The sequence below is a fragment of the Natator depressus genome, chromosome 6, assembly GCF_965152275.1.
Source record: "Natator depressus isolate rNatDep1 chromosome 6, rNatDep2.hap1, whole genome shotgun sequence".
NCBI classification, from domain to species: Eukaryota; Metazoa; Chordata; order Testudines; family Cheloniidae; genus Natator; species Natator depressus.
In genome coordinates, this window is record NC_134239.1 from 108,093,957 (window position 1) to 108,121,793 (window position 27,837).

At 41.1% G+C, this 27,837-nt stretch overlaps 1 protein-coding gene across 1 annotated transcript in view; it reads left to right on the top strand.

Annotated features, from left to right (window-relative positions):
• YY1 (YY1 transcription factor) overlaps positions 1-27,291 on the top strand; it is a 39,120-nt gene extending 11,829 nt beyond the window's left edge. Inside the window, exons 2-5 of the mRNA XM_074956232.1 lie at positions 4,189-4,351; positions 16,827-16,887; positions 23,347-23,505; positions 26,148-27,291. Of these exons, the coding sequence (XP_074812333.1) occupies positions 4,189-4,351; positions 16,827-16,887; positions 23,347-23,505; positions 26,148-26,330 (566 nt within the window). The 3' untranslated portion in view covers positions 26,331-27,291. The remainder of the gene's footprint in view (positions 1-4,188; positions 4,352-16,826; positions 16,888-23,346; positions 23,506-26,147) is intronic.
• Positions 27,292-27,837: the final 546 nt, after the last annotated feature.

The following is a 27,837-nucleotide window of genomic DNA, read 5'->3' on the forward strand; positions in this document are numbered from 1 at the left end:
GGTGGGTTACCAGTGAGACTGAAAGCCTGACTTGGGCTTTTGTCTATAGCCCCACGTGAGCTGGCTAGCAAGGGTTGAAAGCACCAGTAACTTTGGGTGAAAGTTTTGTGTGTGGAAAGGATTGTGGTTAGAGGCAATCCCTAAGTAAGAACCATGGCTTACAGAGAGACCCTAACAGCAGTAACGGGCTCTTTGGAAATGTATGCTTCCTAAGAAGAAACCTCCCAAACAGCTACTTGGTGGTCTTGTTCATTCACTTATAAAATACTTCATAATAGAGGTGCAAGCCTGATCTGTTGCTGTCTTGGGGAGGATATTGAATGCTGTAGTGTCTCAAGAACTGCTTTATGCATAGTTATTTTAATTTGTTTTAGGTTACATTGGAAAATTTTCTCACTCTAGGGTACATACTGATGAAATTCCATTGTAAAAACTATAGAAACTACTGTGCTGAAAAACATTTACTACCTACCTGCCAAAAAGAAAATTTTGGGTAAGTTCCCCAGATAGTGTTTTTTGTTTTTGTTTTGTTAGCCTTGTGGCTAAAAAAAAGATCACTATTTGCTAGGTACCAAAACAAAGTTTTCATGCTTTGCGGTAGGCGCACTCATAGTTACTAGTGTTTTACTCAGTAATTTACTCATGTAGAACATGGTTTTCAACATATTTGTGGAAATGATCTTAGTTGGCAGGCTCTTCAGAAGGAGAGGCATATCTCTGAGGTAGTCTCTGACGGTTCTGAATTCTTCCCCCAAAGCTGTAAGTAAGCATTATAGAATCTGTGGCTCATGCTACTAGAAAAAAGGATACTCTTTAGGAATATATGTATACAATTTTCTTATTTACTAGCTCATCTGACATGAGGCTGAAAGTGAAAACTAACCTCTGTCTCTTGTAAATATCACCAAACTCAGATTGGAAGTTGGGAGAGGGTATAGAACTAGCTAAACAAGAGAGGCTATCAAAATTTGTTCTGCTCCAAGGATTCAGAAGGTGTAAAACTTGATTCAGAAATACACAGAACTATAAACTTCCTAGAAGTTTTGTTTCTACCTGTCATAAATGTCACTTAATACTGTTCATAAGCTACTAACCATTTGGAAGAACATTGTTGAGCTTGAGGCTTCTGCATTTATAATACCTTCCTAAATTAGAGTGGTGGCTTCTCTTGTAGGTGCTGGAAAACGTATATGTTAAACATTTTGTACTTTCACTTTTAGTTAAATGTGAACAGTATTTTCAGCAGTTATTAGAGATTGAAAGATGGAGAATCTGTAATATGAAGAGTAGGAAGACTTTCCAGGTTTTTTTGTTCAATAAGTATATTAGAGCTTTCTCTTTATAACTCTTTAACACATTTTTCTAACAAAATGAAAATGTATTTCATTTTTCACCATGAAACATTTAAGTGAACTGCTCTTTGAGCTGGTAGATAAGCTTAAACTTCAAACTAGCAGTAACAATTCTAGAAATAGCTTGGTGTGGCATAGTTTAAAAGCAGGCATTACAAATTGGAGAGAGAGTTGTCATTTTGTTGGTATTTTTAAACACAAAGCTAAAAGAAAAGAGAAACTTCCTACAATGCAAGTCTTTTAGTACTCTTTTTTTCTCTTCTCTACCTTACTGAACAAAGGTGGTTTGTTACAATAAAATGCAAAAAGTATTTCTGTACCATGAATAACTGGAGCATACTAACCCAGGCTAGTTCTTTCTTTTTCCTTTTTCTTGTTCACTGTAGTCGTCCTGCCCCATCTAGTACATTTTCTTTCTACTTCTTTTGCCTTGCCTTTTCTTAAAACTGGGGGAGCTGTATCTGCCCTCTCTTATGCTGAGTCTTCGCTCTTTTCTGTTGCGCTACAAAGTGGGAGGGAGTTGATATTTTTCTGGTGTGGGTCTGGAGTTCACTCATGGGACAAAGGTGGCTTGACAGAGCTACCCTAAATAAGCAGGGCAGTGGAAGTAGGATTATACTGGCAAGGAGGTTATTTATAACACTGTACGTACTGGACAGGTATACACTACGGCAGGGATCGATGCTCTGAGATAGATCTACCGGCGGTGGATTTAGTGGGTCTAGTAAAGATTGCTCTCCAGTCAACCCCTGTACTTTACCCCCGATGAGAAGAATAAGGTAAGTCGATGGGAGATTTTTCTCCTGTCGACCCCCCCCATGGTGTTGACTCCAGCTACGTACTTCACGTAGCTGCAGTTATGTAGCGTAGGTTGACTTACCACGGTAGTGTAGACATAGCCACTATGAGCTGTGGTAGAGGCACTATGAGTAGAATAAAGGTGCCCCATACCTACTAACATCATACCTGATGTTTCATTACTCTGATCCTCACTGTCTTTTGGGAAGGCTCCTTGTGGATGTGGGGGAAAGGGGAGATGGCTCTGGGAGTCTTTCTCCCAGCAGGGAAACACTTTGAGATGAATACTTCCCTAAGGCCCTCTCCAAACTGAAGAGAGCTATTAGCCAGCTCCCCCTGCTGGCTCAGGGGCTTTAAAACATCAGTAGAGAAACCAGTATCTTCACCACTTCAGCAGGCTTGGGGGTGAGTGTTGGGCAGAAGCACCGGGGACTCCTCCCTGCTCCCCGGCCTGGTGGGAACAGGGAATCCAAAGGAGGATCTGCAGAGATGGCAGAGAGGAATACTCCCTAATTAGCTTTCTGATCAAAGGTCTGAGTTATCCTGTCCTTTGTTTACACGATGGGATAGGGAAGTGAGATCCCCTCAGCATGTGCAGGAGATTTCATTGACTGTCCTTTGCTCTCATGGTGTGTGATTAGGAAGGCAGCCAACAGAGTTGTCTCCACTGATTCATGGATTTTCCTTGTAGGACCTACAAGGAAGGTCTGAAAACCTGCAGTTTAAAGGAAAAACCCTAGAGTTGGCAGGACTGTTGCCAAAGTAGGCAGTAAAGATATCCTATTTAGGCCATGTTTACACTACAAGTTTATTTAAGCATAAGCTTTCGTGACCTACAGCTCACTTCATCAGATGAAGAGAGCTGTAGCTCACGAAAGCTTAAGCTTAAATAAATTCCTTAGTCTCTAAGGTGCCACAAGTGCTCCTTTTTCTTTTTGCGAATACAGACTAACACGGCTGCTACTCTGAAACCTGTTTACACTACAGTGACACAGCATAGACCAGTGGTTCTCAAACTGTGGGACCCAAAAGTGGGTCGGAACTCCATTTTAATGGGGTCACCAAGGCCAACGTTAGACTTGGTGGGACTCGGGGCTTAAGCCTGAGCTCCAACCCCCACCCGGGGTGGCGGGGCTCGGGCTCTACCCCTCCCCCACGCCCCTCAAGTGTCGACAAAGTAGTAACTTTGTTGTCAGAAGAGGGTCGTGGTGCAATGAAGTTTGAGAACCCATGGCATAGATGCTTCCTGTACCGATGGAAGGGGTTTTTCCATAGCTGTATGTAATCTACCTCTCTGAGAGGCAGTAAGTAGGTTGATGAAGTCTTCTGTTGACTTAGCTGCAGCTACTGTGGGGATAGGTTGCACAAGGCAAAACTTTTCATAGCCCTGAGCAATGTAGCTAGGTTGACCTAAGTTTTAGGTGTAGATCAGGCCGAAGTTAGACATATTGGGGTTTGCTGCAGGGAAACAGGTCAGGTATAGGAAGGTAGATGTGTTTTTTGTCTTCCATAATCATCTACACACCTATTGGCTCTGGCTACTAAAATCCTCCACCAGATTCTCAGTATTTTGCCTTCAGAGGTGATCTCTGGAGGTGCTTTTACCCAGACAGTTTATTTGAGTGTTGTGGCATGCCGGTTTCCTTTTTTCTTTTTTTAAATACATACTTTGGCACATTCCAAGATCCACCTGTTAAGTGTATGTGTCATCTCTAGGATGTTCCTAGTTATTCCCCAAAACTTGCACTATTGCTAGATCTGTATACACACCTAATTAAAAAGTGTGTGCATGTGTTCATCATGCCTCAGAAAATGTCTATTGTGGCTTTTATAATTTGTGGAACTGATTCCTGTAGACTCCTTACAAGTAGCATAGGAGTCTTGAAGTGCACTGAGATTGGCTGGAGAACATTAGAATTTTACTTGTTGCAATAGCTAATTTGCATTGAAATACTAGCCATGCAAGATGCCTAATGATAGTGTTCATGGTGTTTGATTTAATATATGTAAACCAACAGGGTAATTTTGTCTATTTCAGATGATAAAAAAGATATTGACCATGAAACAGTGGTGGAAGAACAGATCATTGGCGAGAACTCTCCACCCGATTACTCAGAGTACATGACAGGAAAGAAACTTCCTCCTGGAGGAATACCAGGCATTGACCTTTCAGACCCCAAGCAGCTAGCTGAATTTGCTAGGTAAGTCACAAAAGAGCATCTGTTAAATCTAAAATGACTATCATTCCATTGTTTTCTTAAATAAAACCTTCAAAAAAAATATGAATACTAGTTGTCAAATTATTTTTGCCTGACTCCATTGTGGCTTATATTACTTCACGTAAAGAGCCTGTGAAACAAGCAGTTAAAGTAACAGGAACTTGGGTCCTTACAACACAGTATTCTCAATACCTTGTTTCCATTTCCCAAATGCTATAGTCTTTTAAATATTTGATTTTTATCTATGCCAGATAATTTTTCTTTAATCTTTAGTCTTTTTGTGGCTGACAGGAATCAGATACCTTGAGAAGCTGCATTTTTACACGTGTCCTTACTATTGCTGTTTTGAAAGATTACCTGAGGCTAAAAATGCATTTGAGAGAGAAGTGGCTACTTCCTTGTTAGATTTGACAAATCAAATGTGCGACACTCAAAAGTTGTTCAATACAATAAGAACAGACCAGTAGAGTTCAGTATGAAGATCTATTTATTAGTTTTATTTTCTTTCTTGACCACCTCAACCCCTACCAGTGTTTGTGGGTTCTACAACTTGCTCCACTATATCAGATTTAGTTTTCAACAATTGTAAAACTACAAAACCAATCTGATCCTTTTTTTTCCTTAGTAATGAAGAATATTTTTTATATTTATCGCAAAAAACCTTAACATCAAAAGAATGGTAGAGGTTGTATAGGCAGCACTTAAAAGTTTAGGAAACATCAGCTCAGGTTGCCTGTGCAATCTTAATTTGGTCCACTGTGCATATGCATTATGATGCAGCATCTAATTACATGATCACTGACTGGTTGCTTGTATAAGCATCCTTAATTCTGGCATTTCTTAAACTTTGAGCATTTAAGTAATCTTGTTTTTAAAACTGAAATATTAGCCCATGTGGTGTGGAACCACATGATTTGTTAGCAGAGCTTGGGAACATTAGACCCACAGCCCAGATTTCTACCACTTGAGATAATAGCAAAATCAGTAGCGGTAGTCAGCTGTTATCTCTGTATGGGCCAGCCACTAGAGGGGGAAGAGATGTACAGTAGAATCTCAGAGTTACAAACACGAGAGTCACAAACTGACCGGTCAACCACATACCTCATTTGGAACCGGAAGTACACAATCAGGCAGCAGCAGAGACCACCAAAAAAAACCCAAGTACAGTACTGTGTTAAACGTAAACTACTAAAAAAATAAATGGAAAGCAGCATTTTTCTTCTGCATAGTAAAGTTTCAAAGCTATATTAAGTCAATTTCAGTTGTAAACTTTTAAAAGAACCATAACGTTTTGTTCAGTTACAAGGCATTTATAACTCTGAGGTTCTACTGTAATTTCTGCCAGTGGGATTCACAGCCGTTTACTAGACGGCAGGGGAATACTGGGTTCGATTCCAGGTTTTGGTGGGGAATCTACATAGACCCTTCTGTCTCTGCTCCCTCTATTCCTGTTCCCCTTCGACAGCTCCTGTTGCTCATAGTCTACTTCTGCTTTTGTCATCTCCCTTATGCTGCTTAAGTGCTAGCAGAGTAGCACTGACAAAACAGAATATAGTCTTCCTGCTGTTTCTGGTACCAGAATGGCTCCCCAACAGCTGGGAGGAACAACTGTGGGGAAAATGTTTGTCTCCATGGTGGGGTATGATCAAAATCTGAGGATGGCGCATGTGCAGTTCAGCTGGCCTGTAGGAACTGCGTGGCAATAGAGTATGCTCAGTGCATATAAAATCTGACTGTAAGGCTGCTAGCTTCCACCAGCCTTTACCGAAAATGTGCAAACTGCAATTTTTTCCCCCCCAAATTCTTATATGTTGACCAAATTTGTGCAGATTTTTCCAAGGATAGCAAAAAGTACATTTCAGAGTAACAGCCGTGTTAGTCTGTATTTGCAAAAAGAAAAGGAGTACTTGTGGCACCCTTAGACTAACCAATTTATCTGAGCGTAAGCTTTCGTGAGCTACAGCTCACTTCATCGGATGCATACTGTGGAAACTGGAGTATGCATCCGATGAAGTGAGCTGTAGCTCACGAAAGCTTACGCTCAGATAAATTGGTTAGTCTCTAAGGGTGCCACAAGTACTCCTTTTCTTTTTGCAAAAAGTACATTGCTGACATGATTGGAGCATGGACTTAAAATACGTTAGTCAAAGTGTGGAGGTACTGGAGCATTTCAATTAAATGGTGGTAAGAATTTTTTAATATGGGCAAAAATATATATTTTTCCTGTCCTTATTCTAGGAAATGGTTCAACTGTGGGATTTATTTATTTATGTATTTATTTGAAACTTTTTCCAGTAAGTCAGCCTGCAGCAGACATGAAAAAGTTCAGCCTGAACATTAACTATAGGTGGTTCCACCTGTGTGGCTTATAATATTACATAACTACTTATGAAGTGTTGGTGTATATATTCCTACATTTGCTATTGATCATAATAAACAAATTTCAGAAAATAAGATTACAAGAAAAACACTTGCTTTGATCTTAACTTATGTCAGTATTATCTAGAATTTTTGTCAAAGCAAGTTTAGTTCTGTATGCTATCCCGCATACATATTGCTGTGGGTTGCATCCATCAGGCTAGTATCTGGGTGTTCATTTGTTTTTAAAATGAATTTAAATGTTTGGTTCTGTTGTGCTACTTTATAACTGAGTGTGGTTATCTGCTACAGAATTTATTTAATGCTCCTCTGGATTTTTTTAATGTGAATTACTCTTGCAAATACTGAATTGTTGCTCTACTGTGGCATGTCTGACTACTCAAACTGTTCTCTAGTTGATGAATTGTCTGTTGCCAGGTTTAGAGTTTGAGGTTTTTAGCTCTAACTGCCACATGGCTGCTTCTGTTGGGTCTTTTTACTAAAAAAAAAAAAAAAAAAAAAGAGAGGGGAAAAAAAAAAGAAAATAAAAATGTATTGCATATATTATCTAACAGAGAAAAGAGACTTATAAGCAAATATTGATGATGTTTTCAAGTTAGTTTATAACTTTTTTGCTATCCTAGAATTTTTAGCAAGTAGCATTATGAATCTAACAGGTAAATTAAGTTTTTGAGCATACAGTTGCTATTCAGATTTTCCTTGAAGTCAGTTATGTCTTTAAAATTATTCCATCTGTTTTTATACTGGAGCCATTCCTGTGGTATCTGAACACATTAGGAATACTGTCAAAATTGACAAGCCTCAAACTTGACTTACCAACCATTGTGTTCATCACTGTCAGGAAAACCCAACCATGTCACTGCCTGCTAGTATAATTGTGTCCTATATGAAGAATAGGATGGACAAAACCTTCCTAAAAAGTGAATGCTTTGAGGTTTTCAGTCAGTAGAGAATCGCTTTCAAGAAGTCTCTTCTTTTTGTTACCACCTTTGCTGTTGTGTTGTAAGTTTATAGGGCCAGTTTTAGAGAGAACTAGTGACATACTAGTGTATAATTCAGTTTTATAAAACTATGGATGGATGGCACAGTAAACAGGTTTTAATCCTCTGATGCCCATGCATTGCTGTTTAGGGCCTCGGTCCTGTTTTGTTTCAGAGTAACAGCTGTTAGTCTGTATTCGTAAAAAGAAAAAAGAAAAGGAGTACTTGTGGCACCTTAGAGACTAACCAGTTTATTTGAGCATGAGCTTTCGTGAGCTACAGCTCACTTCATCGGATGCATAGATGAAGTGAGCTGTAGCTCACGAAAGCTCATGCTCAAATAAACTGGTTAGTCTCTAAGGTGCCACAAGTACTCCTTTTTCTTTTTTTCTTTTTAGTCCTGTTTGTGTTTGGGTCAATGGGGGGGAATGTCAACTTGAATGATGCAGGATCAAGCTCTAATTTTCCCTTGGTTAAAGTTTACTACTGATGCAGTTTATCTTGATTAAGATACCCGAGTGCAAGGAAAGGGAACTGTGAGTACAAAACAAGGACAGAATAAAAAGTGAGAATTGAAATTTGACAGTTGATTAGGGCATATAAAGGGCTTGGAGGCTTGTTTTTGCTATAGTAGCAAATGGTCATATTTAGTGTGTGGTTTCTCGTTCATAGCGACTTCAAAAAAAATTGAGCCATGTTGATGACTTAAAGATTTCTAAAACTTTACTCATCTAGTAATATTTTGAAAGTGACAGTGAACTTGAAATCCAGTCAATTTAAAGAATTAATGAAGTAATTTACAGTATAAAATTTACCCCTGAGTCCCATTGGCAGTTTTCATGGTTTAACAATCCAGTCATATTTTGCTAGCTTTAAAAATGTGTTCTCTTCCTTGTTGCTGTATATAAGATACACACAAACTTAAAGGAGAAATGGGAAAACTGGCTAGACAGTGTTATGGAGGCAACCACGGCAGCCCTACATTCCTTAAATTGATAGGAGGATATTCAGTAGTGATTTTGCAGAAATCCCCTTTCCAAGTTCACTATTGATGCATCTTTATTGATCCTCGAGAACAGAGTTCTGAGGCTAAAGTTCATTTCCAAACCCACAGGCAGCTGTGGGTCAGTTAACACTATAGGTGCCCTTGGGTAACCTAGCAGAATTTTTTCATGCTCATCTGTAACATATTCTGCTACTCGAGCCTTTGTTGGGATTGCATTCATGTTTAGTGGTCAACTTCAGACAAGTTTCTGGTATTTAGGACATCCTCCTGTCCCTTTTTTAAAAGATACCATTTCACTTACTCTTTTAAAAACTAATCTTGGAGCATGTGTTGCTGTTACAGTGAGTAGACAGATTGTCCCTTAAAATGCTTTTTAAAATAGCTGTTGTTGTTGTTCCTTTGTCTCGGATGTATGGAGCAGGAATTTTGGACCCTTGTTTAAACCTTGCAGGAGATAGTACAGCTATGCCTGAAAGTAGTTCATAAGTTCTAAAATTGCTGAAAATATTGTATATAACAAGTTGCATCAGAATAGTATGATCTGTTGGGTAGCACTATTCAGTTAAGGCATATTCTGACATGAATGGAAACATAAACTTTAGTTGTCTTTGTCACTTCCAAATCTTCTTACAAGGTTTATGAAGGGTGCTGGCATTATTTCTGTTAAACGGGACCAGAAAATATAAATAACTATATACTTCAAACAATGTGACTGATAGCTGATTTTTTTTCTCTTCTTCTGTTTGCTTATTACAGACCAACAATTCTGTTGGGGATTTAAAATATAAAATGTGAATGATTTTAAGCTCTTTACATTCAGTCAACTATTTAATAGGTCTATCCTATAGATTTTATGTCTTTGCATGGGATGTGAGAATCCCTTTAAATGAAAGACTAAAATGGAGCATTTTCTAAATTTGGTGTTAAGCGAAACTTATGTTGAAGTGTAACAATTCCATGATTGTCTGGTACTAGAACCTAGTGGAAGTAAGTAAACAGTAGCTGTAATTCTGGCAGTTATGAACAGTGGTGGCTTTTTTCACTTTTTCTTTAAAAAATAAATCCATTTACTTAAACTTAAGTTTAAAAAGTTGGTCTCTGATTTTTTTCTAAGCACTGTTTATGTGGCTGAACTGCTTAGAAACAGCAAAAGTGCAAACTAAGAAAAAGGAAGTAAAATGTGAAGAAAGAAAAAGGAGAAAATATAACGGGTGGGAAGTTGCCACAGGCTTGAGTCTTAGTCATAACGTTCTTCCTTGTTCAGCTTCTCCCCCCCCTTTTTTTTTTTCCTTTTGGCCCCTCTGTTCTTTCATTCACACTCCTTTCTCCCCTTCTGCATGCTGTCCAAGCAGTAATCCTCTTCCTCTCCTGCATCCCCTTCACACCTCCCTAGTGCACTCATTGAATGAGGGCCAGTAGTGGCAACTCTCCTTGCAGTTGACCCCACCTCCCAGAATTGATAGAGCAAAGGAGAGGAAACTTTTAGCTAGTGGTCATGTCAACCACTGCCACTTCTGCCACCAACTGAAGTGCTCTGGGCACTCTGTTCCTGGAATGAGGGCAGGCCTAAACTATAGAATTACTTTGCTATTATTACATTGATCAGGGGTGTGGATTTTTCACATCTGAGTGACGTACTTATAGCGACCTAAGCGCCAGTGTAGATGGTGCTATGTCAGCGGGAGAGCTTCTCTTGACCGCATAGCTACTGCTTCTTGTGGAGATGGTTAATCCTATGCTAACGGGAGAATTCTTTCCCATTGGTGTAGAGAGTCTTCATGAAAGTGCTACAGTGGTACAGCTGCATTGGTGCAGCTGTGCTGCTGCAGTTTTAAGTGTAAACCTGCCCTAAATCTCCTAGGTTAATAGCCTTAAAGACGTCTGTGATTGTTATGCTTGAGTGGGTTTTTTATCACCAAAAAAGCTTGAAAAGCAGTAAACTAAAAAAACCTTGTTTCCTCACAAAAATGGCGCATTTGTACGTCCATTTCAAAATAAGACACCTTGTTCTGCTCAACTTTGTGAGAATGTGGCCTTCACAGTGCAAAACACGAATTGTTTTCTCTATTTGCAACAGAAATGATAATTGCATTTTCCAGGGCCTTGAATTGAAGGAGAAATTCTTATTGCATTTTATTGCAACTCTCTACCTTACTGTGATCCAACTATGCTAAAACACTACCTAGAAACACCAGGTTTAAAAACTCTTTAAAGATCATAGATTGTATTAGGGTAGCTTTGTACCACTCTCGTGGTGCAAAATTTAAAAATGACTTCTTAAAGACCAAAATCTCATTTTTTTTTCTAATAAATTTAAATATAAAGTTGAGTTCTTGCAGTAGCAATTGTCCACTAGGATTCCATTCTTGGTGCACACGTGCTCTAGGTACACACAATCAGGTTCTTTGGCCAGCAGTGTCTGATGGGGCCAGGTCTGTGCCCTAGATGTCCTTATACCCCTTCTTGGGGCTTAAAGGGCAGAGCAGGCCCAACCTCCATTTTTTACCGTGCACGGCAGTGAGATGGAACTCCCGACCTACTTCTCTGAGCACCGTGCTATTTTTAGTACTGGTTAGTCTTGTTGCCCCGGTGCAACCCATGTGCACACAGATTCCTTATTTTATGCATGTTCTGTTTCTTAGGCTAGACCACCACCTCAGGGACTCTAGAAGAATGGTAGAAGCAAAATCTTCATGGTTTAAAACCTGCCTTAATGTGAAGCTTCAGCGCCACTTAATGTTACACACTCTAGGTGCCCATTTAGTTTGAGGATACAGTCCTAAGTGGTGTACTGTATGTTGCTCACTTTCAAGTGCACTCAAAAATGTGAGGATATCACTTGAAGCACTCAAAACAAACCCCTGTGGACACAGTTAGACCTCAGTTGACTGGTCATTCCCTGTGAAAGAGTTCCCTGGTGAGCCCAGAGTCCATGCGAAGCTCTTGAGCTTCATCGACAAGAGATGTGGTCATCTGCCTTCATTCCAGCTTCTGATGGCTAGGAAGGAGCAGTGCTCCAGAGCTGACCCAAGATATAGGTACCCTAAGTCTTTTGCCTTGACCCATAAGTCTGATTCATCTCTGGCTCAACAATCAAAGGACCGCCAACAGCCTGAGAGGGGTCCCTTTGGCACCCTGGTACATTGGCAATAACCACTAAAGCTATGGACTGCATCTCCCTCGGAACCAGTCCTTTATCGCCCAGGACTCCTGTTCAGGTAACCTCACAAATGTGTTCCAAGTGTCCAGTGGATTGATACCTATTGGGTCAGTACACCGGGCATATAAGGTACAGTGATTTTTTTTTTTTTTTTCAGTCTGTGTGCTCAGTACCAGAGTGTCCTCTCGTTGAGAGCTTGAAAGATGGTGATGACTAATCCACCTTGGCCAAGTATTTTTTTGAAGTGGTGACATAAATGCACTCAAGACAGCATTATACATCAGCCAGTCGTTTTTGAGCCATACCCTACATATCTGGCAATAAAGCGTGACTGCTCTGTCCATTCATCAAAACATCAAGAAGACTTGCAAAATCTGGTTGCGTTGCAGACTTGCTGGCAACTCATGGGCATTAGTGTTGCAACCTTATGGACAGCTACCAATGCCCTAATGATTGCACCTGCTTAATACTGTGAAGCACCTTAGGGCTCTAGTTGTCATTGTGACAAGTTGGACTCAGTGATCAATTCTGCCTTGCATATCATCAGTGGTACAACCCAGACAACTCCAGTTTCCAACATTCCAGTCCTGGCTGGAATTGCTTCCCCAGTAATTAGGAATAAGGCAAGGCCCTGTGCGCATTACTGTGCACAGCCAACTATCAAGACAGCTTACTTCATAATTTTATCTCCAAGCCATATCAGAAACACTTGCTAAAGTGTTTTCTGAAATAGTTGACCCCATCAGACAACCTTTCTAAGGCACAGTGGCAACAGGTACTGCAGGACTATATTTTTGGAGCAATGGCACATTTCTTGGCAGTTAGACAACTCAGATCTATGTTTCCTAGGCTCTCAGGATTAGCTCTCCCAAGCCCTTCAGAATAACCATATGAACCAAAAGATCCTTCTTTGTTACAATGGGATGTGTTGTGGTCATGGGCGGTTTAATTTGCATCTTTACCATTGGGTCTTCCTGAGCGTCCCATCCTGCTCCTATGCAGCTCAAGAACTATGTGCTGTTTGGTTATAGAATGCCCTCTTTATCATATTGATGGTGGGTGGATGCACTTAAGAGTGACTACATCACATACCCACCATCTAATTCATTTTTTTTGTGCCATCAGAAGCCATATACCAGAAGAAGAAAAAGCATCAGCTGCCAAGTTGTTGGTGTGGCAGGTCAAGAAGATATCTCTAGTACTGAATTAACCTACTACTTGCTTAGGGAGAGCACAACAGAGCCACGGCACTCCTGACAGGATGACCCCTGTCTTGGAAGCCATGTATTCCTTGTCTGCATCCCTGTTGGGGCACAGTAGGGACTCCTCCTTCCATCCCTTTTGGGTTGTACAGTGTGAATCAGAAAGGGATCTATAAGGGACAGCAGTAAATGACTTAGGGCTCATGGGGAATATCCTTCCTGATTTTACATGCACACCCCTATTTGTCCCTCAATCCAGTATCCATACCCTTTTCAGCTCTGGCTTGACTAGACATCCAGGGGAATGTAGCTGTATTCATGCAAGCCTGAGTAATCTGCCTCCTTGTGGATTAGATACTGCTGCCCAAAGAGGCGGTCAAGAGAGCAGGTCAAGTCAGCTAATGCAGCCTTAGAGCCTCAAAAAGTATCAGGAGGAAAGTGATTAATGCTATAAGGGGAAGAATGAGGCAGTAAATTAACATTGTCTTTAGCTGATGACTTCAAGGCATTCCAGGACCTCATCAGATCTATGGCAGAGACTCTAGAAGTGGTGCAGGAGAAACCTTTCAAACTCCTGCACATTTTACACACTTTCGTTGTTGGCAGGCTCGTCTTGCTTATAAATGAGGATCAGCCCACAGAAGACCTGCGACATGCGCTAGCTTCTGTTTTGGCTACATCCAAGTGGGCTGACAGGAGATTCCACATCCCTTCCAAAGAACTTTGGTGTACTTTTATTCCCACTCAGTATCAAAATTGTTTCTAGAAGCTGCAGTCTAAGAGCAATCAAAGTGGCAGGGATCTCCCAAATCCATATGTAAGGAGAGAGACTTAGAGACTGGACCTGTTTGGATACAAAGTATTCATTTACCAGCCAGCCTCCATATGCTGTTGGATAATTACCAAGTGCTTCTGTCAAAATAAAATTATTTGAATTGAGACACACTGTTTGTAGATAGGCTACCTCGATCACTGAAAAGAACTAAAGACCATCCCCATCTGAGGGATAGCTGATAACCCGCATCCAATTGCAGGCTGCAGTAAACAATGTAGTGGAATATACTTTGTCTATATTGGTGGTCATGAAAAGACCTTACTTTTTCCAATCTTGAGGGATTTTCCAGGGAGGTCCAAACCAAAATTGAGGACCTTTTGAAGTTAACTTTTACTTCAAAGCGTGGTGAATTCCTCTATTCCTTAAAGGAATCTAGGGTGACTATATTCTCTGGACCTCCTTTCCAGTACTAAGATGGAAGTAAGTGAGACAGGACTTCTTTCAGGTACTGTTTCTGTGCCCACATACTGTTACCATCCTCAGACCTTGGAACTGTCCAGAAAGAAGAGGTTTCAGCCTTTCTCTGCTGCTGCATAGTCTGTCTTTTCCCTAAGAAGCAGGTTTGATGTCATTACCGAGAGCCTGGCAGAACCTTGAGATCTCTTCCCTTCTGTCTCTCTTCCCCTCCCACTCCCCACCTTGGCAACTATCTCCTTTTATTTTTGGTAAGTTTGGACTCAGATCAACTCAGACTACTGAGTCTTGGAAATAGTAAACAATGGATATTCTGTCCAATTCCAGTCTCTTTCTGACCTGTTAGCCCCATTCCCCATCTTTTTTTTTTTTTTTTTTTTTTTTTTTTTTTTTTTTTTTGAGGGACCATTTTCACAAGATACTGTTCAAACAAAAAGTGGACTCCCTTCTACAATTTGGAGCAGTGGAGGAGGGACTCAGAGATATAGGACAAGGGGTTAGTCCCATTATCTTTCTCATCCCAAAGAAAAACAAAGGACTAAAACAATCCTTGGATGCATAAACAGGGGAATCTTGGGTCAGACCAGAGGTTTTTATCTCTGTTTTTGGCACTGGTGCAACTGCTGCTAGAAATACTGTCCAGTTCTGGTATCCACGATTAAAGAGGATGTTTATAGATTAGGGAGGGTTCAGAGAAAAGCCACAAGAATTTCTAAAGGATTAGAAAAGCTGCCATTATAGTGATTAGACTCAAGAAGTTCTTTATTTAGCTTAATAAAGAGAAGGGTAAGAGGTAATTGATTGGTCTATAAATATCTACTTGGAACAAATATTTAATATTGGGCTCTTCAATCTGGCAGAGAAAAGTATAACACAATCCAATGACTGGAAGTTGATGCTAGAAAAATTCAGAGTGGAAAGAAGGTGTACATTTTTATCAAACTCAAAAATTGTGGTGGATTCGCTATCGCTGGCAATTTTTAAAAATCACGATTGGATATTTATCTAAAAGATAAGCTCCAGGAATGATTTTGGAGAAGTTCTGTGGCCTGTGTTATCAAGTGGTCAGGCTAGATCAGGGGTGGGCAAACTTTCTGGCCTGAGGGCCACATCAGGGTTGCGAAACTTTATGGAGGGCCGGGTAGGGAAGGCTGTGCCTCCCCAAACAGCCTGGACCCTGCCCCCTGACTGCCGCCCTCAGAACCTCCAACCCATCCAAACACCACCACCCCCGGCTCCTTGTCCCCTGACCGCCCCCCCCCCCCATGGGACTCCTGCCCCTAATCACCCCCAGGACTCCCTCCCCGGTCTGACTGTCCAGAACCTCTGCTCCATCCAACCGCCCCCTGACAGGCCCCCTGGGACTCCCACACCTATCCAACCACTGACTGCCCCAACCCCTATCCACCCCTGACTCCCTGCCCCGCCCCCCAGGACCTCCTGCCCATTATCCAATCCCTCCCTGCCCCCTTACCACACTGCCACCCTGCCCGGCAGGAGTGGCAAGCCAGAGCACCGGCGGCGCACTGTGCTGAGGCTGCGGGGCAGGGGGGATAGCAGGGGAGGAGCTGGGGTAGCCTCCCTGGCCGGGAGCTCAGGGGCCAGGTAGGACGGTCCCGCGGGCCATAGTTTGCCCATCTCTGGGCTAGATAATCACAGTGGTCCCTTCTGGATTTGGAATCTATTAGAGTTGAGACATTAAAGGTCCAGGAGTTCATCCAATGTTTCAAGTTCAGAATGGTGACTCTGACCTCTATAGTTCCCTCATTAAATACTTCAAGACTGTTTTGTGGTTCTCGATCTGCAAGATGCCTATTTTCAGGTATCCATTCATCCAGCCCACAAGAAACTATTCGGGTTCCTAGTGACAACGTCTCTGTCAGTACAGGTCGTGTGCCCTCTCTACAGCTCTGCACTTGCACGATAGAGATTGCACTACAGTACTTGTATTTTTCAATTCACCTCATACTATTTTTTTCTTTTTTACAGTGCAAATATTTGTAATAAAAAAAAGTGAGCACTGTACCCTTTATATTCATGCTGTAATTGAAATCCGTATATTTGGAAATGTAGAGAAATATCCAAAAACATGTATAATTTAAATTGGTATTCTGTTTAACAATGCGTTTAAACCTGTGATTAATTGCAACTATTTTTAATCTAGTTTTGTGTGTTGCTTGTTAACTGCAATTAATTGACAGTCATACTTTTAAATGTACAGTGTTCTGTATCTGAAAGTTGCTTATATAAAGATCTTCAGATTTTAAAGTTCGTGTTGTATGGACTAAATTGCTTTTTCAGAATGCAAAAATATACTGTTACGGTATTTTTTTAATTTTAATATATCCTCGCTACAGCATTAAACTTCAAGTGCAGTTGATGTGTATATAACTTGCAGGATTTTTTTTAATATTAAAGCAAACAGTTTTAGGAAGGTTGCTTCTACACACTTACCAGTGTTTTCTTCTTTGTTTTTGTAAGAATGAAGCCACGAAAAATTAAAGAAGACGATGCTCCAAGAACGATAGCATGTCCTCACAAAGTAAGTGAAACTCTCTGAACTTAAAGCATTTCAGTGATTAGTCACTTGTGGAAATGAATTTTGTGTGGCTAGCTTTTTTCTATTAGGGTAGGAATAGCTGAATATTTGTATTAAAGCTAAATATTGAGGCCTATTACTTTAAATACAGTTGCCTCTCTTTAGGTGTTTTCCAGATGCCAAAAGATTTCCTCAACTCTTCCTACACAGTGTGAATGTCCTAACACAAAAGGGAACCTTGTATGCATGTAAGGTGATCATAGGAGTATGGCAGGACCCTTTGTCCCAGTAATGTAATTTTCTGTCACTCTATGAAATACCTCATTAATCCTCTAGACTCAACCCAAACTATATTCCTTTAAGTTTCTGTACTGCTGTGACTTACACCTGGCTCATGATATTGATAACGTGAAAGATCATTGGAGAACTTTATTCAGTAAAGGTCAAGGGTATGTCTGTGTTGCAGCTGGGAGCTAGCCTCCCAGCTCCGGTACACGGATTTGTGCTAGAAATAGCTGTGTGGACATTGTGGCACTGGCAGAGGCACCTGAGCTCAAGCTACTCTTGGAGGAATTCTGCGCCACTGCACAATGCAGAAATTTGCATTAATTAATGTTATGCATGCAGAATTTCCTTTTTTCCTCATAGAAATAGGCTGCAGAGATGTTGGCTGCCACTAGAGGCCACTGGACCTGGCACAGGGCTAGGGGGAACAGGCGGGAACTGGAGGGTTCCCAATAGCTGCAGTTCTCAGCATGCCCTGAAGGAAGGAGGTGGCGGTGTGTAAGTCTTGGACCCAGCATCAGGCTGTTTCTCCCTCTGGTCTTGGAGGGTGAGAGTGTCTGGGCGGGGGTGAGTGTCTGGCCCCCTAGCTGGGCTCTGGGAGGGAAGGGGGCAGAGAAACTGGGTTGTCGTAGGGGTTTCTTTAACTCTCTACTTGTGGGTGAATTTTTGCTGGCAGGTATCTTGAAATAAATTACCAAATAATTGAAACTGGCATGATTATATAGTGGTGGTGTTAACAAAATCTGCAGAATTTTAAAATATTGTGCACATAATTCCCCCAGGAGTAGCTCAAGCCCACCTTGGTGCCAGGCTTGTCCAGCTAGTGTGAGCCTCCACCAGTGCCAAATGTCCACACAGCTATTTCTAGCACATTAGTGTGAGCCCCTCTAGCACAAGTTTCTATCCACGCTGTAAGGCTGGCTTCCAGCTGCAATGTAGATATACCCCTAGATTAGTGGCTCTCAACCTTTCCAGACTGCTGTACCACTTTAAAGAGTGATTTGTCTTGTGTACTCCCCAAGTTTCACCTCACTTAAAAACTTACAAAATCAGACACAAATATAAGTGTCACAGCACACTATTACTGAAATTGCTTACTTTCTCATTTTTACCATATAATAAAATTAATCGGAGTATTAATATTGTACTTACATTTCAGTGTATAGTATACAAAGCAGTATAAACAAATCATTGTCTATGAAATTTTAGTTTGTACTGACTTCACTAGTGCTTTTCATGTAGCCTGTTGTAAAACTAGGCAAATATCTAGAGGAGTTGATATACCCCCTGGAAGACCTCTGAGTACCCCCAGACGTACACGTATCCCTGGTTGAGAACCGCTGCCCTAAACTATTTAATCAGATCTTTTCTGTGGCCACTTCTTAAATAAAGGAGAGCACTCTGGTCCCTACTCTTATGGTTAGCACTTCTGTATGTTGTCTTTTGATAGCTACCATACACTATTATGGACAAGATATTGCAACAATAATTTAGAATACTTATTTGATGGCATGAACCTGTTCTGAAAACTGTCCAAAGTGTATTCCTGAGATCTAGGTGTACCCAGCTTTGATATGAAATCATTACAGGTTGTGGGGCTTGGTTTCTAGATAGTGTGAGCCTAAGAATGTTTGCCTGTGCAGATATTTAATAGTGCACATCACAGATCAGTAACATAGACCGAAGATTTGTTCCTTACTAGCCTCGAGCCCAAGCATCCAGTCTGGGAACACCAAGTTTCTATTCAGGCTCTATATGTTGACTTTCTAATCCAGGGGTGGGCAAACTTTTTGGCCCGAGGGCCACATCTGGGTATGGAAATGGTATGGTGGGCTCACGAAATTGGGTTTGGGGTGCAAGAGGGGGTGAGGGCTCTGAGGTGAGGCCAGAAATGAGGAGTTCAAGGTGCAGGTGAGGGCTCTGGCTGGGGGTGTGGCTGAGAATGAGGGGTTTGGGGCGTAGGAGGGTGCTCCAATCTGGGGCCAAGGGGTTCAGAGTATGGGAGGGGGATTGGGGAATGGGGTGGGGTGAGGGCTCCGGCTGGGGGTGCAGGCTCTGGGGTGAGGCTGGGGATGAGGAGTTTGGGGTGCAGAAGGGTGCCCTGGGCTGGGACTGAGGGGTTTGGAGGGCGGGGTGGGGCAGGGAGTTGGGGCATGGGAGGGGCTCCAGGAAGCAGCAGCGTGTCTCCCCTCTGGCTCCTACGTGGAGCCACAATCAGGCGCCTCTGCATGCTGCCCTGTCCACAGGCGCCATCCCTGCAGTTCCCATTGGCCATATTCCTGGTCAATGGGGGTGGCGCTTAGGGTGGGGGCAGCATGCGAAGCCCCCTGGCTGCCCCATGTGTAGGAGCCAGAGGGGGGACATGTCGCTGCTTCCGGGAGCCACGCAGAACCACAGCACGCATGCACAGTGCAGCACCCGACCCTGCTCCCCAGTGGGAGCTTGAGGGCCAGATTAAATCAGCTGGTGGGCCATATGCGGGCGTGGGTCATAGTTTGCCAACCCCTGTTCTAATCCCACGCTTTCAGGATGTATGTTCACCTTTCCTTAAAGTTGTACTTGGAGACCCAGAGTTAAATTATTCTCCCTCTGAGGAGAGATGTTAGTTCTTCACAACTTGAAATCAATCCTGCTCTTATTTCTCTGATTTAATTATACTTCTGATAAACATTACGTTGTCTGTGTTAAGTGGGAGAAGAAAAGTAATACTTCCTTATTGCTGCTTTTCCACTTCCCCTCCCAAAAAAGTTCCTTTATCAGTATAGAGGTAACTCTTAGGACAACTTTGTTACTTCTGTGTAACCAAGAAATACCTCTTAAGGCTTCCCTTCTCCTTTCCACAGAGTAGTTGGGATTTCAGAGTCAATATAAATAGTTTTTTTTTTTCATCCCACCCATTTGTGAAGTTTAACTTTTGAATGAAGACATGGAAATCTTGAAGCCTATTAGTCAAAGGGATTGTGAAGCCTGTGGGGGAAACTTTTTTTATTTAGAAGTGGTGGCTCCTTGGTTTTTCAGAACTTAAGACCTGTTCAGATATGGTTATTCCCAGTTTGGCAGAATTAGCTCCCAAAGAGAGAGCCTGCAGAATTGCAGATTGGAACAAGGAGTCCGGTGGCACCTTAAAGACTAACAGATTTATTTGAGCATGCTCAAATAAATCTGTTAGTCTTTAAGGTGCCACCGGACTCCTTGCTGTTTTTGTGGATACAGACTAACACAGCTACACCCTGATAGATTGGAAGGTGGATCACTCAATCAGTTGCTGTTTTCGAACTTGCACTCCTCATGCAGTTGTATGGTACTACCAGTTCTGGTTTATTTTCATGTACACTTCAAAATTCATATGGAATCTGAAACTCCTTAATAAAACTTAAGAATTTATTAAAGTTTCTGATATGCTTTGAGGGACCTTTGACAAATGAGTTCATCTGTATTCCCATCTTACATTTATTCAACAGGGAAGCCCTGGTAGCGCAGTTAATTTAACTGGGTTGAATTTGTAAGAAGGGTTTCTGTCTTTATCATGAAATACAGTCTTCATCCCACAAATCCATTGCCCCAACTTTTATGCTGGATAGTAGAGGTGATTTTTTGGTACGAGTGACTAAGAAAGTCATCTGGTTAGATCATCTGTGTATGTAGGGCCTGAAGAAATCAGTTTTATTGTGGATTTTTGGATTTATTTTGATTTCAGTTTTTTGTTTTTTTTTAATAATTCCACGTTTATGGTCTTTTTAAATAAAAATTGTTTGATACATTGACCACAATTTAAGTAGCCTTACTGTAAATGCATTAAAATGTTCAGAATTGGATTGCAATGGGAAAAATTGATCTTGCACAAAAAAAAAAAACCCCTACAGTTTAAACAAAACGTCCGGCAGATACACAGTATAAGGTAAAAGTAATACATTTTAAATTGCTTTTTAGAGTAGCACTCAGTAATATGACCAAACTGACAATTCTGAACAGTAACACAAGAAGTCCACAAAACTGTGGTGGGGGAGTGTCTGCACAGTCTCTCTTTAAGCCAAGCACTCACCAGCCTGAACGCTTGTTCAGACAGCAGCTACTGCAACCACTCCTGAGCCAGAGGCTGGTGTACAGACAAGTGCCCCCCCCCCGTTCTCCCACGTGCCCCCCCTCGCTCAGTGGAGACTGGGTACACCAGTGAGGGGAAGGAGACACCCCAACATCAGCCCCCACCCTGGACTGGCTCTGCACATCAGATCAGAAGGTTTGACTCTTAGCCTGCCTGCCCCTGCGATCCAAGTGCTGGGGAGAGCAGAATTCCGCATTAATGTTTTGATTCTGTCCATGTTCTCAGTAATGCAGATTTCATAGGGCCCTATGTATGGTAATTAGCCAAAGAGGCATTTGGGGACTTTTTCATAATCCAGTTGGTTTATTTCTGATGTAATGGTTTATGTATGAAATATAAAGCCTCTAGATTATTAACATTGTAGCTAGTCTTCGTCCTTTTGTGGACTAGCTTTGTAAAGGGGTGATTTTTCAAAAAGGGTCTGGGCTTGCTCAGTGGTAGAGAAGGTGAGGCTGCCTAGTATTGTAGGGGGAGGGATTCAAGACCTTTTTTTAAGGTCAGGCTTGACAAAGCCCTGGCTGGGATGATTTAACTGGGAATTGGTCCTGCTTCAAGCAGGGGGTTGGACTAGATGACCTTCTGGGGTCCCTTCCAACCCTGATATTCTATGATAAGAGACACTGGCTCTACTCCTAGTTCTGTCACTGGCCTGCTGGGTGACCTTGGGCATGTTACTTCACCCCTCTGTGCCTCAGTATCCCCATCTATAAAATGTGGAGGATATTTACCACTTTTGGTGAGTCCTTCGAGATCTGATGAAAAAGATAGGTGATAATATTTATAAGTAACTAACTTCTGTCCTTCGTCTGTCTATTGGTTGGTGTTTAGTGGCATTTAAAGTTGGCAAGGGGTTTGGGAAAAGCTCTTTTAAAAAAGGATGCCTAGAGGATGGCAGAAGCAGCAGGCAAACAAAGAAGGAATAGAGCACAGTTGATCAGTAAGAAGGGGGATAGAAGAAATGTGTGGTGAAAGAGTTGAGAATTTTAAAGGTAGCATGAATTTTGAACAAGTATGATATCTGGGACAACAGAATTCTGTAAAAATTATCATAATTCTCTTTTCCAAATCTTAGCAACCAGGAAAGATAGAATGGGAAGTTCATAGGTTAGGGATGCAGAAAGGGAATAGCTCAATGAAGAACCATTATGACTAGGTAGGACTTCAGCCTAATCTTGTCTGTCTTTAGTCTCTCTGCAAATGCAATATTCAAAAAATAAGTGAATCTGCAGATGCAGGATCTTCAAGAAGTGGGGGTGAGTTCCCATTACTTGGGGTCATAGACGCTCTTGTTGCTCAGGAGTGAGATCTGTATTCTGCCTTCCTGTGATGCAGGTGGTGGTCTTCAGTCTTCATGACCCAGCAGCACCAGATCCTCCTTTCCCCTCCATAGAAACCACACAGCTGTTACCTTTGTAATCCTAGTCAATTTATCAGATTCATTCTGCTCTCAGTGCATTATGGAATAGATTTCTTCTGTAGCTGCTGTGCCTTGGAGACCCTCTTGCTTCTTTCTCTGTCAGGAACGGGAAACAGACAAAGAAAGAAGAAAGAGGGACAGTAGGAGATGGACAGAGACAGACATCACTTGCACAAAGAATATGGGGCCCACCAAAGGTAGCGGTGGACTACCATCATTTTACCTTTTGCTAGCCCTTGGACTACCGTAAATTTTCTTCAGTTTGTCACCTGTGCTTCTGTTAATAGGATATAATCTTATGGGGAAGATGCAGTATATGTTAATAAAACTTGACTGCATGTAGTACACTAATGTTGTATGGGTGAGTGAGTTAGATTTTTTTCGTCACCTCTTAAATTATTGATATTTACTGTGTGTCTATAGTAAGAGTTTGTGATAATTTTACTGTAAAAGTGTTTTATTTTTAACCTCCTAAGTCAAAGTAAAATATGTATCAATGTGAGGGAGTATGTCTTTTCAGGGCCAGCTTCTATTTTAAGGTATTTTTCCAGGGAAAAGGGAGGGATAACTAAACTTCCGATAATAAAATGTCTAGCATTTAGTAAATGAAACGTGTTTATGTATTGACTAAGTTTTTTTTTTTATTATTCTCTTTAAGGGCTGCACAAAAATGTTCAGGGACAACTCTGCTATGAGGAAGCATCTGCACACTCATGGTCCTCGAGTACATGTATGTGCAGAATGTGGCAAGGCCTTTGTGGAGAGTTCCAAACTAAAGCGACATCAGCTAGTTCATACTGGAGAGAAGCCCTTTCAGGTATGGCCACTTTTGAGACATGCAAAGTATTCAAGTTTTTTTAATAATAATAATAATTAATAATAAAAACAAAAAAAAGACAAGAGACTATGCTTACCTGGCTTTCCTTCCAGTTGAGGCAAGGAAGCACCTTGTCTCAAAATAAAATTGCATGTGGTTACTTGACAGGCAAAATCAAAACATGATCCAAAGTCTGTTAATACCAATAGCAGCCTTTCCATTGACTTTAGAGGGCATTGGATCAGATCCTTAGAGAAGTTAGAACAAGTTCTCTGTTCACTAATTATTAATGCTTAGACAAAATTATGATTGTTTATTTCCAGGTATACTTTGGAAGCGGGGTGCATTATAGCACACACATCAGCACATTTAAATGTAACTATCATTCTAGCCTACTTGCAAGAAAATTAGACTTTGAAACCATATTTGAGGAAACCCTCATTGCTTCCTCTTTTTCAACTTGATGTATTTTACCAATGTAAACAAGGCCTCAGGTTATGCTGATTAGGGTGTGTAAGTGGAATGTCTTTCGCTATTAAGAGTCCTACTGTGTAGCTTGGCAGATTAAGACTGCAAAGCTGGATAACAATATATTAATTGTGTGGATTTTTGTTTTCTTTAGAGGCTGTTTTTGGAACACATTTGTAAACAAACTGCCTGAATTCTTTACGTTAAAATCTACGGTGGGGATACTCCCCATGGGGGGAGAAATTGTTTCATTCTCTCTCCTTTTTTTTTAATGTCCCCCATGTTGTCAGCAGACACTCTTTTTTTTTTTTTTTTTTCTTGTGCTGTTTGATGCACCATTGGCTAATCAGAATGCTTAACTTTCAAGTTCTGAGTGTTAATCAACTTAAAATTAAAGCCATGAACTACCCACTGAATATCCTCTGATGCTACGACAATGTAGGAGACGCTTGAGCTCCTGCCACCAGAGGTCCCCAGCCTTCTTCATATGGTAAATATCATTAAAAAATTACTTTAGACTCTGAATTATACAACATGCAGAAATAACTGATGCACATCAGTTCAGTTAAGATATCCTCTTTTAATTTGTTTCTTCAAGAAACTAATCTGTCATAAGACACAAACTGATATTAAAGAATCTCATTTTTAGAATACAGAAAACCTCCAAACCTACCACTTCTTCTGGTCTTAAAAAAAAAAAAAAGCCACTAAATATTGTTCCTAATCATTTTAAGAATTAAAAGTCCCCAAGTCATTGCCTGAATTATCCACCTCTGAGTGATTCTCTAGCCCAGTGGTTAGAGTATTCACCTGAAAGATGGGATACCCAAGTTCACATTCTTGCTCTACTCAGTATTGCATGAGTTATGCAGGAAGTCAGACTAGACTAGATTATCACAGTAGTTCCTTTTGGCCTTAGAATGTATACTTTTCATAGAACGTGATGGCTTGAATTCAGTAAGTTGTGGGTTTTGTTTGTTTCCCAGAAACAAATATTCCTGTGGCTGTGGAGTTTTTATTCATACATTTATCTGTTTTTATTTGTAGCACAAAAAAAAACCACTCTGATCCAGGCTCTTGTGGCTCTTTATGTACATTAAGAACAATTGTATAAAGCATGAGTTAGCTGCTCATCTCGCCCCTGTGTGGCAACAACTCATAAAATAAATATCTTATCTGAACAGTAGCCCATCTGACCCACAAATAACCATTATTGTTCTGTGCCCTTCTCTCCCCAAAAACCTGGGGGAAATTGCAGTCTGAGTCCCTGCAGTTGAATGGAGTCTAGCTGCTTTTTGGAGCAAGTGGGAAGGAGGGGTACCAAATTCTAAAGCTGAGGGCTTCTTTAACTGAGAGTTAAAGAAACTCTGACAACCCAGTTCCTGTTTCTCTGCTCCCTCCCCTCCCCCAAGCCCAGCCAGGGGACCAGACACCCACAATCATCATCATCCCCCCCCCCCCCCCCCCCCCGCAGCCCAGACAGCCTCCTCCCTCCTGGGGATCTAGATTGAGAAGCAGCCTGATGCTTGGTCCCAGGCTTGCATGGAGTTTTCTCCGTGCCACCCTCTCCTTCCCTCAAGGCATGCTGGGAACTGCAGCTGCCCGGAACTCTCTAGCTCCCTCTCCCTTCCCCAGCATGTCAAGTGACCCCTAGTGGCGGCTAGCAGGCACTGTAGCCCATTTCTGTGGGGGGGAAAGGAAATTCTGTGTGCACAGTGTTAATTTCTGCAAAATTCTGCATTGCACAGTGGTGCAGAATCCTTCTAGGAGTAAAAGAGGGAGTGTGTGGAGAAAGTGCTTACTTTTTGCAAGCTTGGAGCTCTGCTGTCTTCAGAATTTTCGTTCACAGTAGTCTACTGTGTACATTGCAACTATTTTGAGAAAAATACCAGTCATCAGTTTTCTCTTTAGGCTTTCACTAAAAAAACCATAACTTCATATGTTAAATGAGATGTAATGAATTCAGTGTTGATATGCTAAGACCTGCAATTTATTTCTCAGGCAAAGCTCCCACTGGTTTTAGTGGGAGTTTTCAGGGAAAATGGACTGCAGGATCAGGACCTGATATTTGTAAAGGGAATTCAGTAATGCAAGCAAGAATCTTTTGCTGACTTACCAAGTATCCATTGCTCCTGTTGAGACTGTTTTTAATCTATGACCTTTCCTTTCAACAGTGCACGTTTGAAGGATGTGGAAAGCGATTTTCACTGGACTTCAATTTACGCACACATGTGCGAATTCACACTGGCGACAGGCCCTATGTGTGCCCGTTTGATGGCTGTAATAAGAAGTTTGCTCAATCAACTAACCTGAAATCTCACATCTTAACACATGCTAAGGCCAAAAACAACCAGTGAAAGTAAGCGAGAAGAAAGCTCTTGAACTCTCAAAGCATCTTACAGGAGTATGGGAATAAATATGCCTCCCCTTTGTATATTGTTTCTAGGAAAGAATTTTAAAAAAAGAACCCTACCCACCTAAAGGACATGTTTTGATAAAGTAGTAAATAAATAAATAAAAACTTTAAGATGACATTGCTAAGATGCTCTACCTTGCTCTGTAATCCAGTTTCAAGAACACGGTGTTTTGTAAAGTGTGCTCCCAACAGGAGGGGACAATTGATGAACTTGCATCAAAAAGAGACAATTCTTTATACAACAGTGCTAAAATTGGACTTCTTTTCACATTCTTATAAATATGAAGCTCACCTGTTGCTTACAATTTTTTTAATTTTGTATTTTCCAAGTGTGCATATTGTACACTTTTTGGGGATATGCTTAGTAATGCTATGTGTGATTTTTCTGGAGGTTGATAACTTTGCTTGCAGTAGATTTTCTTTAAAAGAATGGGCAGTTACATGCATACTTCAAAAGTATTTTCCTGTAAAGAAAAAAGTTATATAGGTTTTGTTTGCTATCTTAATTTTGGTTGTATTCTTTGATGTTAACACATTTTTGTATAATTGTATCGTATAGCTGTAATGGAATCATGTAGTATCAAATATTAGATGTGATTTAATAGTGTTAATCAATTTAAACCCATTTTAGTCACTTTTTTTGGAAAAATACTGCCAGATGCTGATGTTCAGTGTAATTTCTCTTTGCCTGTTCAGTTACGGAAAGTGGTGCTCAGTTGTAGAATGTATTGTACAGGCACTGACGTTTTATTAACACCTGATAATATGTACAACCCATGTAATAGAAAGGACAACAATAAAACAGTGGTCCTAAAGAAAGAGTATGGCAGAAGATGATCTGTAAGCACAGTCTATTTTCTTTTTTTTGTCCAGAATAATTACAGTTCTTGAACCTCCCAGAAATTGGAAGCTTAAATAAAACTCAAGTTTCCTTTACTTTGCATTCAATTACAATGATTTTTGATTAAGTAATACATCTGTGGCAAAACAGAATATACCAAAGGTGGTAATTTTAGTCAGAATTGGTGACAGTAATTCTGGGTTTGGGAGTGACCTGGACTCCTATTAACTGGAATAATGGAGTTGGTGACAGTTTTCAGCACCCACAGCCAGCCAATCAGTGGAACAATACAGTGTCTAAATTAATTGTGCTTCTCTCCTTAATCAAGGTAAGGGGTGGGTGGAGTGGAGGGGTGTGGGTGGGGTGCTTCTTTACTTAGTCAAGGTAGGGGTGGGTGGGTGGGTTCAATGGCGATACTGGAATATTGAGAGAACTCTTTGTTGTCTGATTGGGCTAGCCTTCAGTTTTGGACCAGGTGCAGTAACGGAGATCCATGCTTAGAGCAAGGAACAAAAGGCCATGAAAATTCCCAGTGAGTTTTAACATACACAATATTCTTTTGATGGTCTAATCGCAAATGATTTCTAACACTTTGTTACAAATGTTG